The 16,067-nt window shown below is 40.9% G+C and overlaps 1 protein-coding gene across 2 annotated transcripts; it reads right to left on the bottom strand.

Annotated features, from left to right (window-relative positions):
• Positions 1-867: 867 nt before the first annotated feature.
• On the bottom strand, positions 868-14,487 carry slc1a7a (solute carrier family 1 member 7a). 2 transcript variants are annotated; one of them, XM_053502719.1, is made up of 11 exons: positions 14,146-14,487; positions 12,933-13,012; positions 10,899-11,114; positions 4,858-4,900; positions 4,535-4,766; positions 3,249-3,348; positions 2,888-3,121; positions 2,331-2,525; positions 2,118-2,252; positions 1,928-2,027; positions 868-1,469 (listed from the first exon to the last, which is right to left on the bottom strand). In XM_053502719.1, exons 1-11 carry the CDS (start codon positions 14,278-14,280, stop codon positions 1,206-1,208), a joined length of 1,734 nt encoding a protein of 577 aa, XP_053358694.1. In that variant the 5' UTR covers positions 14,281-14,487; the 3' UTR covers positions 868-1,205. The 2 variants fall into 2 exon arrangements, with proteins under 2 accessions (XP_053358694.1, XP_053358703.1); XM_053502728.1 differs by lacking the exon at positions 3,249-3,348 and having other exon boundaries at positions 2,888-3,089.
• Positions 14,488-16,067: the final 1,580 nt, after the last annotated feature.

The raw sequence follows: 16,067 nt of genomic DNA, 5'->3' as shown, positions 1-16,067 counted from the left end.
TAGGACATTTAGTGTTGATGCGATAAATCTGCATTGTAAAAGGAAATAACATTAATATAAACCTATTATTGGAGCAAATGGTGTCATATATTCACAAAAGGTGATTAAATGCTAGCTAGCTAACTTTGCCAGCCAAAGAAGATTCAGGGAATTTTTTCGGCCTGTTGAAATTTTTTAACTTTTTAACAAAATCCGAAGTAAAGAATTACAGAATATTAGTTATCTAAGTTATTTCACTGCCCTTTACATCAGACCTCAGTTTGGTGCAAGTTTAATACCAAGATTGTAGATGGATTGTTGTGTGGTAATTTATTTGCCCACCATTCAATCATCATTATCTCAGTCAGTGTTAGGAGGATGCATTCCCCCATTCCTCCCTCAGCATCTGTTCTTGTCTCTCGCCAGTCTGCTGTTTTTGATGAAATCATGTTTCTTTTTATACGGATTGGGTATGAGGTGAAAGACAAAAATGCAGCGTCTTGGGTGTTTGTGGGAAAGTTAACCGCTATGAAAAATTTCACACTGTTGATGTACGTGAAATGTCAACCATACGCGTGTAATAACATTACAATTTCCGCATTCATATAAAACCGTTGCACTACGGTCCAAACTGCTGCTTGTTATACAGAATAAATCACTAGCTTCTGAAAAATGTATTTAAAAAAAGAGTACATGGTAGAAAAACAGTTTATCAACACATCCATCCAGTTTCTGCTTAAAAGGAAAAAGTGGGCTTACAATAAATAAAACGAAAAAAAAAAAATATTGGATGTGCTTTGCTTGTGATGTAGCAATTTTTTTTGTGATGTGACAATTTTTTCAAATTGTTTTAAAGTAAAATTTTATTCCTAATCACTAATGCACACCTTCAGAGCAAATGTAAAAAAAATAAATAATAAAAAGCAAAAGGTCACAAGTGCATGAAACATTTTGATTCTATCTGTAGCCGTATCCATGTTGACCAAATAAGGCGCTGTAACGAGCTATAACTCCTGACATGTGCCATGTATTAGAAAGTTCCAGAGATTGGACCGGGTCATTTCATTTTTCTTTCAAAACTGCTTTACAGTATATGGTCCATAGCATGCATAGTCACATGCATTCAAACCTCTACTAGATGTCAATGGCAAATCTGCAGTACAGGATTAGACGACTAGCATGTGTTCCTTGCGCATTCCTCTCACAACCACAAGATCTGAGCGAGTCTAGACTTTGGTTTCCAGGCCACTCATGTCAATAGCGCAGTGATCTCGATCTCTAGTTCGGTCCTGGTCTCTCCTCTTGATGTGGTGTGTGGTCTTTTTGTGCTTCCTTTCTGACCTGATCCCTTCTTCGAGCTGTATGAGGTGAGCCACATCTGTGGGTAGACGTTCAGGCTTCCCGTGGTGCGTCAGAAGAGGCTGGAAGCAGCCGTTGCTCTGATAGGACACCGTCTGCTGGATGGGCTTGGTTTCATAGATCAGAGGAATCTGCAGAACGATACATAAATGAAGATCATGAGTGTAACACACATTTGTATTTCTCATTCAATCGTTGCTGAACAGGGCATTGGTGGTTCAGTGGTAAGTTTCTTGTCTACCATGCGGAAGGCCTGGGTTTGCCAGCCAATGCCCAAATCCTAGCCATTGGGTGCAGTGCTGGTCCCAAGCCTGGATAAAATGGGAGGGTTGCGTCAGGGAGGGGCTCTAGCGTAAAACCTGGGCCAAACTGTTGTAGGGTTTGTCTGCTGTGTTGACCCTTCAATGGGAGCAGTTGAAAGACTAACAACATCCAGTCCTTTCTAAAAGATTTACCTTTACATCGTACCCTACAAAGATTTTCCCCTGGCACTCCAAAACAGATTAAACTCATACAGTAGTAGCACAACAACATTTAATAATGAAGATGATTACTAAGCTTCATAAAATTAACTAAGTGAGATGTTTACCTCTTCACCGTCCTTCATAAAGTCTTTCCTGCATATATGTGCCATAATTCCTGTGGCCAGTGCGTCTCCCATCACGTTCACCATGGTCCTGAAACGGTCCCTGAATAGTCCATAAATATATTTCCCTGTGAACCGGCATTCTTAGTTTATACGTGAAATGCACCATTGAATATTGTGAGTATGGACTTACAGGGCCCAATCGACAGCAATGATTAACGTGATGTCATCAGTAGGAAGTCCCACTGAGGTCAACACAATCACCATTGTTACCAGGCCAGCCTGAGGAATCCCCGCTGCACCAATACTGGCTGCTGTGGCTGTGATGCTGGAAGATCAAAACCTGTGTTAGTGATATTATGCAGTATTGTCAAAAAATATATATATATTTTTTTACTTGCCATACCTGATTGTGATGATCTGACCAAAGTCCAGCTCATAATTATTGACCTGAGCGATGAATATCGCTGCCACGGCTTCGTAGAGTGCAGTGCCGTCCATATTGATGGTGGCTCCAACGGGTAAGACAAAGCGGATGACGCGCCGGTCAATATGGTTGTTCTCCAGGAGGCACTTAAAGGTGATGGGAAGTGTGGCAGAACTGAGGTGAAGACAGATCATTAGGACAAAAATTCTATTATTAATTTCAATTCAATTCATTTAGGGCTTTCAACAATAGACACAGTTAAAGAAGCTTTATAGCAATCTGTACAGTGTATAGAATATATAATGGGCTGGAACAGGATCTAATTGACACAACATTCTAAAATGGATGCACATCTGTTGGCGACTTGTTGAATGAGTCTCCTAGAACACTGTCAAGCACAATCACTGGAACGGAATATTGTAGAAATGTGGACTTAATTGCAACAGCAGGTGACTAAACCTCACTTGAATTAGAGCAAGTCAATAGGAACAGTGAAATAAACCAAACTGATTAAGGATGACCTATCATGTTTTCACCTGGATGATGTAGCCAGTGAGATGAGCAGAGCCTGAAGAATGCCTCGGATGTAAACGATTGGGCTCTTTTTGGTGATGAAGAAGTACATGGCGGGCAGGATGAAGAGACCATGGACGATCAGCCCGGTAACCACGGTGATGGCGTAGAAACCCAATTTCTTCCCCATTGCAGAAGGGTCATCCATCTCCAAGATCTTGCCAGCTACCAGGAAGACAATCCCAAATGGGAAATACCTGCAAAATGGTACAGTAACAGCTCTACTGATGGAGAAGAAAAATCACTTGGTGCCTGAATGATATGATATGATAAATGTATCATAAGACTATATTATTCATGAATTCATCATGAGGAATGACCTACCAGATAACTATGGCTACGATCTTCAGCACCGCTTCGTTTAAACTCTGGCAGAAGTTGACCATCGCCTTGCCATTGGGTCCCATTCTTCCTAGCATGATTCCTTATAAAACAAAATAGCAAAATCCCATGGTGCCTTTACATTGCATCCATCAAAGACCACTTCTCGGCTGAATTTTGATCACGATTGCATTTCAATGGAGCAAGTATGAGGGTAAGGCAGAAAGCAGAAACGCAAAGAAAAAACACTCCAGGCATCTCCAGGCAGTCGATACTGTTGCTGTAAACAGTATTTGTTTATAATTAGCACTGAGCCATGCTTGATTGTAAGACAACATGATCACATGTTGCAAAGGTCATGTTTTAACCACATGGACCAACAAATATTGATGCAAAGTTTCCTTGAATGTTCAGAGACAGAAGTTTCTCAGGATGACAAACAAGGCTTCAACAACTGGTTTGAATAATGTGACTACATGGTTTGTTTAAAAAAATATATAAATTGCAGATCACATATTTAACCCTACTGTATTCAAAATAAAATACTCCCAGAGGATAAACACGTAAATACATATACAGTAGCATGCAAACTAACATGGGAATTACACCTTTTGCATTTAGGCACTTGGCAGACGCTCTTATCCAGAGCGACTTACATTTTTTTTTATCTCATTACACATCTGAGCAGTTGAGGGTTAAGGGCCTTGCTCAAGGGCCCAACAGTGGCAACTTGGTGGTTGTGGGGTTTGAACCTGGGATCTTCCAAACTGTAGTCCAATGCCTTAACCACTGAGCTACCCCTGACCCCTTTGGATTGGCCAGTTGTGGATCAACAGTCAAGGCTCTGGGCTACTGTATGAAAGGTTGTAAGTGCCACTGCTGGGTTCTGTCTTGTCCAGTTGTAAGGCGAATGTAAGATGTTATATCTTATGTTCCTGGTGTTGTATACTGACATTGAATTCTCTTCCTTCTTACTAGCTTTGGCTAACTCATGTTATGAACAAATGCACACAAATGTGCATAAGGGTTTTAACATTGTGCACTATCATTCACACTTGACAACCAAATAATTGCTACCTGGTGGAGAATCTACAAATGTCACTCATGTTGTTTTTCTACATGAATGCTTGCAGTTCTCCCTGCTATAAGACCTCTGCTAGTCAATCTAGTGTGTGCATATCCATCAGACCATGGACTATGGATGACGGTATATAATCATCATAGACTGACAGACAGAATGAATGAAACAGAATATTCCATTAGAAGAGAAACAAATGACATGAATTTACCCATCGTCGCTGAAAATATGACAATCCCCAGGACGTTCATGCCCTCGCTGGTGCCGGGCAGCGTCCTGAAAACCACTTCTGGAGGTGGCGTTAGGTCCAGAGAGAAGCTCTGAATGTCTGTGCCATTGTCGTCTTGAATGCCGTAGATAAAAACGCGCCTGGTGGGGGACTCTGTCAGGCCCTGGCTCACAGTGGGCTTTGGCTTTAAGATGGGGATACTCTGGCTGCGGTACTATTAGGGCAGATAGAGATATGACAAAAGTCTGTTATCATAGTAAAGGATGAAACTGTGATGCGTCGCATTTTACTCTAAAGTTACTCACCTGTTGAAAAGTAGCTTGAACCAGGTTGGCAGGAAACATGTTGCTAGTGGAGTGAAAGTCATAATAGCAATAAAAATGTTAATATAAAGAAAGTTTACAGTCACACATTTCTGTAAATTAGCTATCACTATAGAAACCCTTAAGTATTAGAAAATGTGAACAATGACACTCTCTCTCATTCTCTATACCACTTATCCTGTAGAGGGGCACGGGAAGCCTGGAGCCTTAAGGAACTTAGGGAACTTGGGACACAAGGTAGGGCACTCCCTGTACAAGGTGCTAGTCCATTGCGGGTCACAAGCACACACAATGGGGAATTCGTAAAGGTTAAATTGTGGAAGGAAACTGGGTACATGGAGGGAACCCATCAAACATGGAGAGAACATGCAAACTCCAGACACACAAACCAGAGGTGGGACTCGAACCCTCAACCCTGGAGATGTAAGGCCACAGTGTTGCCTCTGAGTACATGTTATACATTTCAAATGCTTTCATTCCATTTTTTGTCAAAGTTTTCCAAATAGTTGTCAAGTCCATATGGCTCAAGAGAACAGAAATCAGGTCATGGAAACATGCACGATTTCGTCAGGTAGGCCAGAACACATCACCACCACTGCATGCAATACCATTACCGTTCTGAGCCTATACAGCAGGACACATTCCAAAGGAGGCACCCTAAGTAGTGCTCACCTTCTTATGGGAATCTTCTCATGACTCATACCTTTCATGTCCTAAATTGACTCTTTAAACTGTAAATCCCAGGTAAACATGTAACCTGGACAGACCTTCTTCTAATACCTCATTCTGCTGACTGACTGCACTATTAACCTACTGAATCTATGGCTGTTTTAAGGTTAAAGCCAGACTTGTCCTGTTGCCTCCTTTTTATTCAGTTAATTAGCTCTACATTAGCATAAAGACTACAAGAGTATTTCGCTCTAAACGTGTGGCTCTAACAGCCAGGAATGATCCGCATTACAGAGTTTGATCTGATATAAATCATTCCTTTCTTTTCCCCTTTTCTTTTCTTTTTCCCTTTTAATTTTAAAAGAAATCTTCTATACAGCATAAACTAGTTAATTAGGGTATTGAAAAGTCAATGTCACAACGTGGAAAATTAATCTAATAATTTAACCCTATTAAGCCCCAAATTATGAGTCCAGACTTGTATTTATTGGTGTTGCAAAAGCAAATAACTGAAGTAGATCCACTTAAGTTAATAAAAAAAAAAATGTTTCAAGATTAAGATTACTTAATGCTTAATCCTTATGCTATTTCCACATGAGGCATGATTGCACCATTCCCACTTCCATGCTGGTCAGCTGTCATGTTAGTAGGTTGTTCTGTACCTGAGTACACTTGAGCATCTGAAAAATAACCTGATACAGTAGGTGGCAGTATGCACATAGTCGCTTTATATATATATATATATATATATATATATATATATATATATATATTTGTCACCCTGTGATTTTGCAAGTTCTCTTCCTTAGAAATCATGAAGGGTTCTACAATTTCCAGCATAGATGCATTTACACTGTGAGAGACAGAATCTAAAAAGAAGAATCCGGAAATCACATTGTATGATTTTTTAACAATTTATTTGTGAATTAATAGGGATTTGATCACTTGCTTATCAGCCAGATTTCCGGCCCCTTAAAGACCTGTTGTTTTGCTTTTATATAGTCCATATGCTTCTTATGGAGCCATTCCTTGGTTTTCCTGGCTGTGTGCTTTGGATCATTGTCATGTTGGAAGACGCAACCACGACCCATCTTTAATGCTCTGACTGAGGGAAGGAGGTTTTTGCCCTATATGTCAAAATTCATGGCCCCGTTCATCCTCTCCTTAATACAGTGCAGTCGTCCTGTCCCCTGTGCAGAAAAACACCCCCAGAGCATGATGCTTCCAGCCCCATGCTTCACTGTAGGTATGGTATTATTGGGATGATACTCATCATTCTTCTCCCTCCACACACGGCGAATGGAATTATGACCAAAAAGTTCTACTCTGGTCTCATCTGACCACAGGACTTTCTCCCATGGCCCCTCTGGATCATCCAGATGGTCCCTGGCAAACTTCAGACGGGCCTGGACATGGGCTGACTTAAGCAGGGAAACCTTCTGTGCGATGCAAGATTTTAAACCATGGTGTCTTAGTGTATTACTGATAGTAGCCTTGGAAACGATGGTCCCAGCTCTCTTCACGGCATTGACCAGCTCCTCCCGTGTAGTTCTGGGCTGATTTTTTACCATTCTTAGCATCATTGATACCCCATGTATCTACTTCGACTTTGGCTGATTGTGGGGTGCATAGGTGTCTTTATGACAGCTAACGACCTCAAACAAGTGCTACTAATTTAGAATCATGAGCAAGAATGATTCTTCAATAAGAAGCATATGGACTATTTAAAAGCAAAATAACAGGTCTTTGAGGGTCAGAAATCTGGCTGATAAGCACGTGATCAAATACTTATTTGAACCAGTAATTCACAAATAAATTTATATATATATATATATATATATATATATTTATATATATATATATATATATATATATATATATATATATATATACAGTGGTGTGAAAAATTATTTGCCCCCTTCCTGATTTCTTATTCTTTTGCATGTTTGTCACACAAAATGTTTCTGATCATCAAACACATTTAACTATTAGTCAAAGATAACACAAGTAAACACAAAATGCAGTTTTTAAATGATGGTTTTTATTATTTAGGGAGAAAAAAAATCCAAACCTACATGGCCCTGTGTGAAAAAGTAATTGCCCCCTGAACCTAATAACTGGTTGGGCCACGCTTAGCAGCAATAACTGCAATCAAGCGTTTGCGATAACTTGCAACGAGTCTTTTACAGCGCTCTGGAGGAATTTTGGCCCACTCATCTTTGCAGAATTGTTGTAATTCAGCTTTATTTGAGGGTTTTCTAGCATGAACCGCCTTTTTAAGGTCATGCCACAACATCTCAATAGGATTCAGGTCAGGACTTTGACTAGGCCACTCCAAAGTCTTCATTTTGTTTTTCTTCAGCCATTCAGAGGTGGATTTGCTGGTGTGTTTTGGGTCATTGTCCTGCTGCAGCACCCAAGATCGCTTCAGCTTGAGTTGACGAACAGATGGCCGGACATTCTCCTTCAGGATTTTTTGGTAGACAGTAGAATTCATGGTTGTATCTATCACAGCAAGCCTTCCAGGTCCTGAAGCAGCAAAACAACCCCAGACCATTACACTACCACCATATTTTACTGTTGGTATGATGTTTTTTTTCTGAAATGCTGTGTTACTTTTACACCAGATGTAACGGGACACGCACCTTCCAAAAAGTTAAACTTTTGTCTCGTCGGTCCACAAGGTATTTTCCCCAAAGTCTTGGCAATCATTGAGATGTTTTTTAGCAAAATTGAGACGAGCCTTAATGTTCTTTTTGCTTAAAAGTGGTTTGCCCCTTGGAAATCTGCCATGCAGGCCGTTTTTGCCCAGTCTCTTTCTTATGGTGGAGTCGTGAACACTGACCTTAATTGAGGCGAGTGAGGCCTGCAGTTCTTTAGATGTTGTCCTGGGGTCTTTTGTGGCCTCTCAGATGAGTTGTCTCTGCGCTCTTGGGGTAATTTTGGTCAGCCGGCCACTCCTGGGAAGGTTCACCACTGTTCCATGTTTTTGCCATTTGTGGATAATGGCTCTCACTGTGGTTCACTGGAGTCCCAAAGCTTTAGAAATGGCTTTATAACCTTTACCAGACTGATAGATCTCAATGACTTTTGTTCTCATTTGTTCCTGAATTTCTTTGGATCTTGGCATGATGTCTAGCTTTTGAGGTGCTTTTGTTCTAATTCTCTGTGTCAGGTAGCTCCTATTTAAGTGATTTCTTGATTGAAACAGGTGTGGCAGTAATCAGGCCTGGGGGTGACTACAGAAATTGAACTCAGGTGTGATAAACCACAGTTAAGTTATTTTTTAACAAGGGGGGCAATCACTTTTTCACACAGGGCCATATAGATTTGGAGTTTATTTAAAAACTGCATTTTTTGTTCAATTATGTTATCTTTGACTAATAGTTAAAGGTTTTTGATAAGCAGAAACATTTAAGTGTGACAAACATGCAAAAGAATAAGAAATCAGAAAGGTGGCAAATAGTTTTTCACACCACTGTATTAGTGTACAGGCTATGTGCAGATTATACAAATGAATGTACAGGGAATATTTACAGATATATTATACAAGAATGTTGGGTTATCAGTGATGGTGATACCGTCCATGTAAGGAGGTTAGGGGGTTGGTGAAGTGTTCAATAGGGTAACCACTGTGGGGTAAAAACTGTTCCTCATCCTGCTGCTCTTGGCTTTTAGGCATCTGAACCTTTTTCCAGAGGGAAGGAAAGAAAACAGTTTATATGCAGGGTGAGAGGTGTCCTTCACAATGCTACAGGCTCTATGCAGACACCTTTTCTTGTACACTTCCTCAATACCATGAAGTCGGGTACCAATGATGCGCTGGGCGGTTTTCACCACCATTGGATGGATTTACGGTCCGAAACAGAGCAGTTACTGTACCAGACTGTAATATAGCTGGTTAGGATGCTCTCTACTGCACAACGGTAGAAATTGTTCATTATGTCCTTAGAAAGGTGATTCTTCCTCAGTAATCTCAGGAAGAAGAGACGCTGGGAAGCTTTCTTGAGGAGACTGGAGGTATTAGTGAACCAGGTTAAGTCCTCGACCATTGTCCCGTTGATGTAGACTGGGGAGTGTGTGTTACCTCTTCTCTTTCTGAAGTCCACAATGGGCTCCTTGGTCTTACTGGTGTTCAGGAGCCGTTGATTGTCAGCACACCACTCGGTCAAGTGCATTACCTCTGCCCTGTAGTTAGTCTCGTCGCTGTCATTGATGAGGCCAATCACTGTTGTGTCATCTGCAAACTTAATTATGGTATTAGAACCATACATAGGACTGCAGTCATGTGTGTACAGTGAAAACAGGAAGGGGCTCAGTACACAGCCTTGTGGAACGCCAGTGTTCAGGATGATGGTTGAGGAGAGAATGTTATTGGATTTAACATTCTGTGGCCTGTTGGTCAGAAATTCCAATATACAGCTGCATAGAAAGGTGTTGACTCCAAGATAAGCAAGCTTCGTAATTAACCTGGAGGGGATGACTGTGTTGAACACAGAGCTAAAATTCACAAACAGCATTATTGGGTAAGTGTTCTTATTATCCAGGTTGGATAGTCCTGTGTGAAGTGTTAGGGAGACAGCATCTTCAATGATCCGATTCTCACGGTAGGCGAACTGATAAGAGTCCAGTGTGAGTGGTAGGGTTTTCTTGAGGTGTGCTAGGATAACCGCTCAAAGCATTTCATGAGTATGAGTGTAAGTACAATTGGTCAGTAATCATCAAGGCACATAGGTTTGGAGTGTATAGGCACAGGCACAATGGAGGTGGATTTAAAGCAAGTCGGCACAGTTGCTTAGGATAAGGACTAAGGATGTGCAGTTCAACGGATGAGATTGTGATGTGGAGACAGGTGCATTGTAAATAGTGGTCTATTACAGTACATGTTTTGGAACACTTAGGTTTCAAATTCGGTTTTGGACTGTGCCATTACTTTTTTAAGTTTCAAGACGTAGACATGGGTTGACTTGTCCCCAAAATCTGGTCCATCTGTGCTTCACCTGTCTCGAAGTCCCTAGTGTGAAATCAGTCTTAGAATATAAGAGGCTACTTTTCATTTTTAAATGCAAATTTTTCTAAACTGTAAATGCACTCGGATGGCAGGGGGACAGTGGTTAGCACTGTGGCCTTGCACGTCAAGGGTGGAGAATTTGATTCCTGCCTCGGTTCTGGGCGTGTAAGCCCTGCCATGAACTGGCATCCTATCCAGAGTGTACCCTGCCGTGTACCCTGAGGCTCCAGGCCTTCCGTGAACCTCAACAGGATAAGCGGAAAGGAGAATGTGAGAGTATGTGAAAATGCACTGGGTCACCTTGTGTTACGGTAAGTGCAAAAGACACAAACAATGTTTTTACCGGATGAGATCAAGCAGAGCGTCAGCAGAACTCATGATCGGCTTTCCGCTGTCCTCCGAGTCCTCTTTCTGTGCCGCTCCGCCTGGGTGGATGATGATCACCAGGATAATGCCGACCACTACGGCCACAAACGTGGTCCACAGGTAATAGGAGATGGTCATGATGCCCAGGCGGCTTGAGCATTTAGCATCCAATGCTGCCAGACCGGACATCAAACTAGGGACAGGGGGTTGAGAAATAAAATAACAGAAATAAACTTTACGCTTAGTCATGTCCTAGTAGGTTCAGCCTGTATATACCATACATGTTGTGTGTGTTCGCGTGTTTGAATGTGTGTCTGTGAGATGAGATTACATCAAATGGTCTTTGATTCTGAATACTTTTGGACCATCTGGAGCTTACCTCTACCTTCACAGGAGCATTATATTAATCCTGAAAGCTTTCTGCCTGAATCCCCACTACTGCCAGTGTGATTTTGTGATTCACTGATTTTTTTGTTATGACTATAAGTTTCCTCTCTTGAGCTGCTTCGCCTCTACTTTACCGCAGCCTGCTTCAGTTGCTCCTTATTTGTTGGTCCTTAATTAAGTGAAAAGCAGCTCAACTGGGTTAAGTGCTTGACAATTAAGAACCTTTCCTTAAGAAGCTCTTGGGTTGCCTTTATGCTGTGTTTCGGCTCATTATCCATCTGTACTGTGAAGCGCAGTGCAGCATTTGACAAAATCCGAGCTGAAATTAGAGCTCTGTACACTTCAGAACTCATCCAGCTAATTCTTTTAGCTGTTACATCATTAATAAACACCAGTGACCCGGTTGCATTGGCAGCAGTACACGTCTATGCCTCCACCATGTTTAGCAGATGACATTAAATACTTATACAAGCCTTTTCTTGCCTTCTCCATACTTATCTCTTCCATTCATTTTAGACCAGTTAGTCTTGGTTTCTTCTGTTCAAAGAATCTGACTAGGGTCTTTAGGAGTTTCTTTCTGTCCTTGAGTGGTCCCAGTGCTTTGCATCTTAAGCTAAACTTGTATTTATGTTCATAATGATGTTTATCGACATTGACAACGTTACTACTGCCTCCTCCATACACGTCTTTTGGTGTTCCTAAGCAGTGCTCTACTTGTTTTTAAGAATGTATCAAATTGTGGACATAGGTTCTTTTTTTTAAATCAAATTCAACACTTTGAAGCTTTCCTCTCCTCAAATTGTCATGAAATAATAAGAAAAACATGTCACAACTGGTTGTCAGACAGCTTATCAGTCAGTTTGAACCTGGGGAAATGGAGGGAGAAAAAAAATAAGGAAAAGATTTCTGTATTTCCTAAATGGTTAATATACTATTTCTGTTACTACCCTCAAAGTCTACACTTCATTGACATCTTGATTACTTTATTTAAAATCCATTGTATACAGAGAAAAAACACCCAAATTGTGTCCCTGTCCAAATACTTGTTGTGTATCTGGTGCACAGCTGGTCGATCAATTCCCACATGCCACTTTTTAAATCCACTTCTGTTCTCTTTTTTTTTTTTTTTTTAAAGTTCTATTTTTCTCTTCACTTATTCCTCTCAGCCAGAAAAGATGCCCCGAATCCCACCGTGACAGGCGTACCAACCCCTACTTCAATCCTCTTTGAAAGAAACAGCTTAAAAGGCAGAAAATAGGCACTTTCTGAAGAATTCCTTCCCACAATTCCATTTCATACAGAACAAAAACCACAAATTACTTTCAGCATCAGGATTTAGAGTTGCAATTTACAGAAAACACTGTTTTCAACGTAACAAAACATCTGGATGCTGTTTTACTTGTTACATCTGCAAATATAAATAAAGGTCATCATCTTTGTTTTTGTATTTTGCAAGGTCAGACATAAAGATCCTAACAGGAAATTATGCCAAAAGCTTATTAATTAGGTCAGAAACCCAATGCACGTCTTGATACCTGACAAAAAATTAACCAACAGCATTAAATAGCTTTTAATTAATAATATTTTTAAGTAACTTGGCATGTGAGCTGGGTGTGGGACTTACCTGGAGACAACAAGAGGTAGGATGAGCATCTTGAGCATCCTCATGAGGAGCTCTCCGGGGAACTGGAAGTACTTCACCTCCTAACCAAACAGAACACAGACGCTTTTATAAGTGAACAGTCTCATATAGAAATGAAGACAAGCTGCAACTCGCTAACTCTACAATATCATACCTACTGTAAGTGCCAGTGATTCTATAAGTATCACGATTTAAAAAAAATATCCTAACTAAATATTTTTTTTTACAGATTCCGTTAAAATAATAATAAAAAATTCACAAATAATTAGCTCTTCCCACATATGACGCTGCCTGCCAATGTGTTCATATTTTACAGAATGCCATCTGTAGGAAAATAGAAGAACTGCACTATTTTATACCACCTCAACTGGCAAAATTAATAAAAAACATCGATTATGGAGTCGGCACGGTGTCTTAATGGTTAGCACTGTCGCCTTGCACCTTCAGGGTATGGGTTTGATTCCCACCTCAGGCCTATGTGCATGGAGTTTGCATGCACTCCCTGTGCTTGGTGTGTTTACTCCGGTTTCCTTCCACAGTCCAAAGACATGCAGATTAGGCTCATTGGCGTCCCAAAATTGGCCATAGTGTGTCAATGAGCCTGTGTGTATCTGTGTATGTGTGTCACATTGTCCAGGGTGTACTGGTGTCCTCGTGCTCTAAGTCTCCTGGGATAGGCTCCAGGCCTCCCATGACCCTGAATACAGGATAAAGTGGTACAGATGATGAGTGAGTGAGTGAGCGATATTGGAGTTAGTATGGTGATACATGAATTGGCGAAACAAAAAAATTGCTATATGTAAGGGAATCAATAGTTTTTTTTTTTTTTTTACGTAATTAGTGCTATGGACACTAAATTGAAGAAAAAAAAATGATTGAATGTTTATGCCTCGCCCATAGGGCTGTGTCTTTCTATATATCAGCTGCTAATGAAAAATCTTAATGTTAAGACGTAAACTACACAGAGATGATTTTAGTCATATGCTTTCAGCTGCAGAGTCGAAACAAATGCCGAAGTTCATTTAGTGCATTTAAAAAATGAAGATAAACAACCATTATGGTCTCATTTCCTGCTTTGCCTTAATGACTTTCTGCTTTTCCTCTGCTCTGATTTCTTTTTTAGGCAAATGTACTTGACCTTTAGAGGCTTTACAGATAGAACAAAAATACACGAAAATATGTCAATAGGGCTGACCTGTTCAGAGAGCTGTTTGGAACGCAGGAAGAACCCCAGCAGGCACCCGACCACCACGGCCAGCACAGACAGGATGAGGAGGCCGTTCTGCGTGCATACGTTCTTCACCCGGCTCCACATCGCGCCCAGGGTCATGGTGTCCCGCTGTCTTTCCAATTACACACAAGTCAATTCAGGAGCCTGAACCAGACATACACACATGCGGAGAGCGTGAGGATGGAGTACCGTCCGTACAAGAAAGTCCAAATCCACCCTTGGTGACTGTTTATAAGAGTAAATCCCATCACACTGTCTTTGAATCTTCAGTCTATCACTTTCTTTATTTCCTTCTCAGGCCACTACGGAGCTCCTTGACAGCTGGCAGCACTGTCCTGGAGTTAATGCCAGCGATCCTATTAGAGATTCTGGAGCTGGATTAAGGATCTGTGAACAGTTGGAAAAGGGACTGTTCTAGGATATATATATATATATAGATTGAGAAAAAAGGCAACCAAACCATCCTCGCTGCATTACGTATCCCGTATATAACCTTAACCGAAACAAATACTGAAGCACATTGTCTTAGAGATCGATGTGTAGTGTGTTGTGATGTGTGTATGTTTGTGTGTTAGTAGACTCCGGGCAACAGTAGGACAATCCGCTTTAACACACACGCCACAGCTCCATCCCACGATCAGAGCAGCTCAGGATACGATGCATTGATATTCTGAATTGTACTGTACGTTTCAACTTTTAAAGATTGTGATGTCATGGGTTGTGTAATTTGGTGTTGTTTTGTTCTAAATGCTCACCCTGTTAGGAAAACCTTTTCTATCTTGGCTGTTAGCAAATAACATAGCTCCTGATGTCGCTCACAACCTGCTGGGGGTTAGCAAGCCAATCAGATTGTTTTATTCAGCCAATCACAATGCAAAGGTTAACTACCTCTTGTCCTTGTTAACTCTATTAATGGTAACTGTATTAATATCACCTTAGGTCTGTGTGTGCACGAGGGCACGAGGTGGGGTCACAGGGTGCCAATCCATTCCAGGGCACACACACACACACTTTGGAAATTTTGGGTATCCCAATCAGCCTAATCTGCATGTCTGTGAACTATGAGAGGAAACCAGAGTACCCGGAAAAAACCCATCAATCACCGGGGGAACATACACACTCCATGCACACAAAAGTGCTAACCACTAAGCCAACGTGCTGCCTTTAAGATTGATCTGCATTTTCAAATTGCCCAGAGCCTATAAATGAGTTTGTGTGAGTGTGTGTGTGTGTGTGTGTGTGTGACATGCAATGCAATACAATTTGCTTTAATACACAAGCGACAGCTCCACAATCAGAGCAGATCAGGATATTCCGAATTATACGGAAATGTTATTATTTTTAATGGAAATCTGCCAACATTCCAGGAAAGAATCATAAGTGTTATCTAATTATTCAATGCATCTAGCGTGTGCCCAGCTTTGTGCCCAGAGTTCCCTGGGAGAGGCTCCATGCCCTGCCATGACCCTATACAGGATAAGATAATGGATGGATGCTCACCAGCTCTTTTATACACACTAATGTGAATTCATTCTTTTAAAGTGATTGACAATGGTGTAAATATCAAAAGAATGAAAAAAACAACAGCAATAACAAACCCCAAACAAACAGACAGCTATACTTTTTCTACATTACTGAGTTTGTTTGTTAGAATGTTAATAGCAAGGACATCGTAGAGTCCGTTTTAATCACTGCCATTAATGATGATGTGTATGTCATTTGATTCCACAGTAACGCTACATGTTGTGTCTCTCCGTGTAATTGTTTCAAACACTCATTTATCATCTTAAGAGCGCGCATGTCAAAGCTGTCGCTTGAGCAGATGAATGTTTCTCCAACGGTGAAGAAAATAATCATGCTGCACAACCATCAAGGAACTGCGTGAT

This window comes from Clarias gariepinus, chromosome 1 (assembly GCF_024256425.1).
Source record: "Clarias gariepinus isolate MV-2021 ecotype Netherlands chromosome 1, CGAR_prim_01v2, whole genome shotgun sequence".
Lineage (NCBI taxonomy): Eukaryota > Metazoa > Chordata > Actinopteri > Siluriformes > Clariidae > Clarias > Clarias gariepinus.
This window is presented reverse-complemented; position numbering and strand designations above follow the sequence as displayed.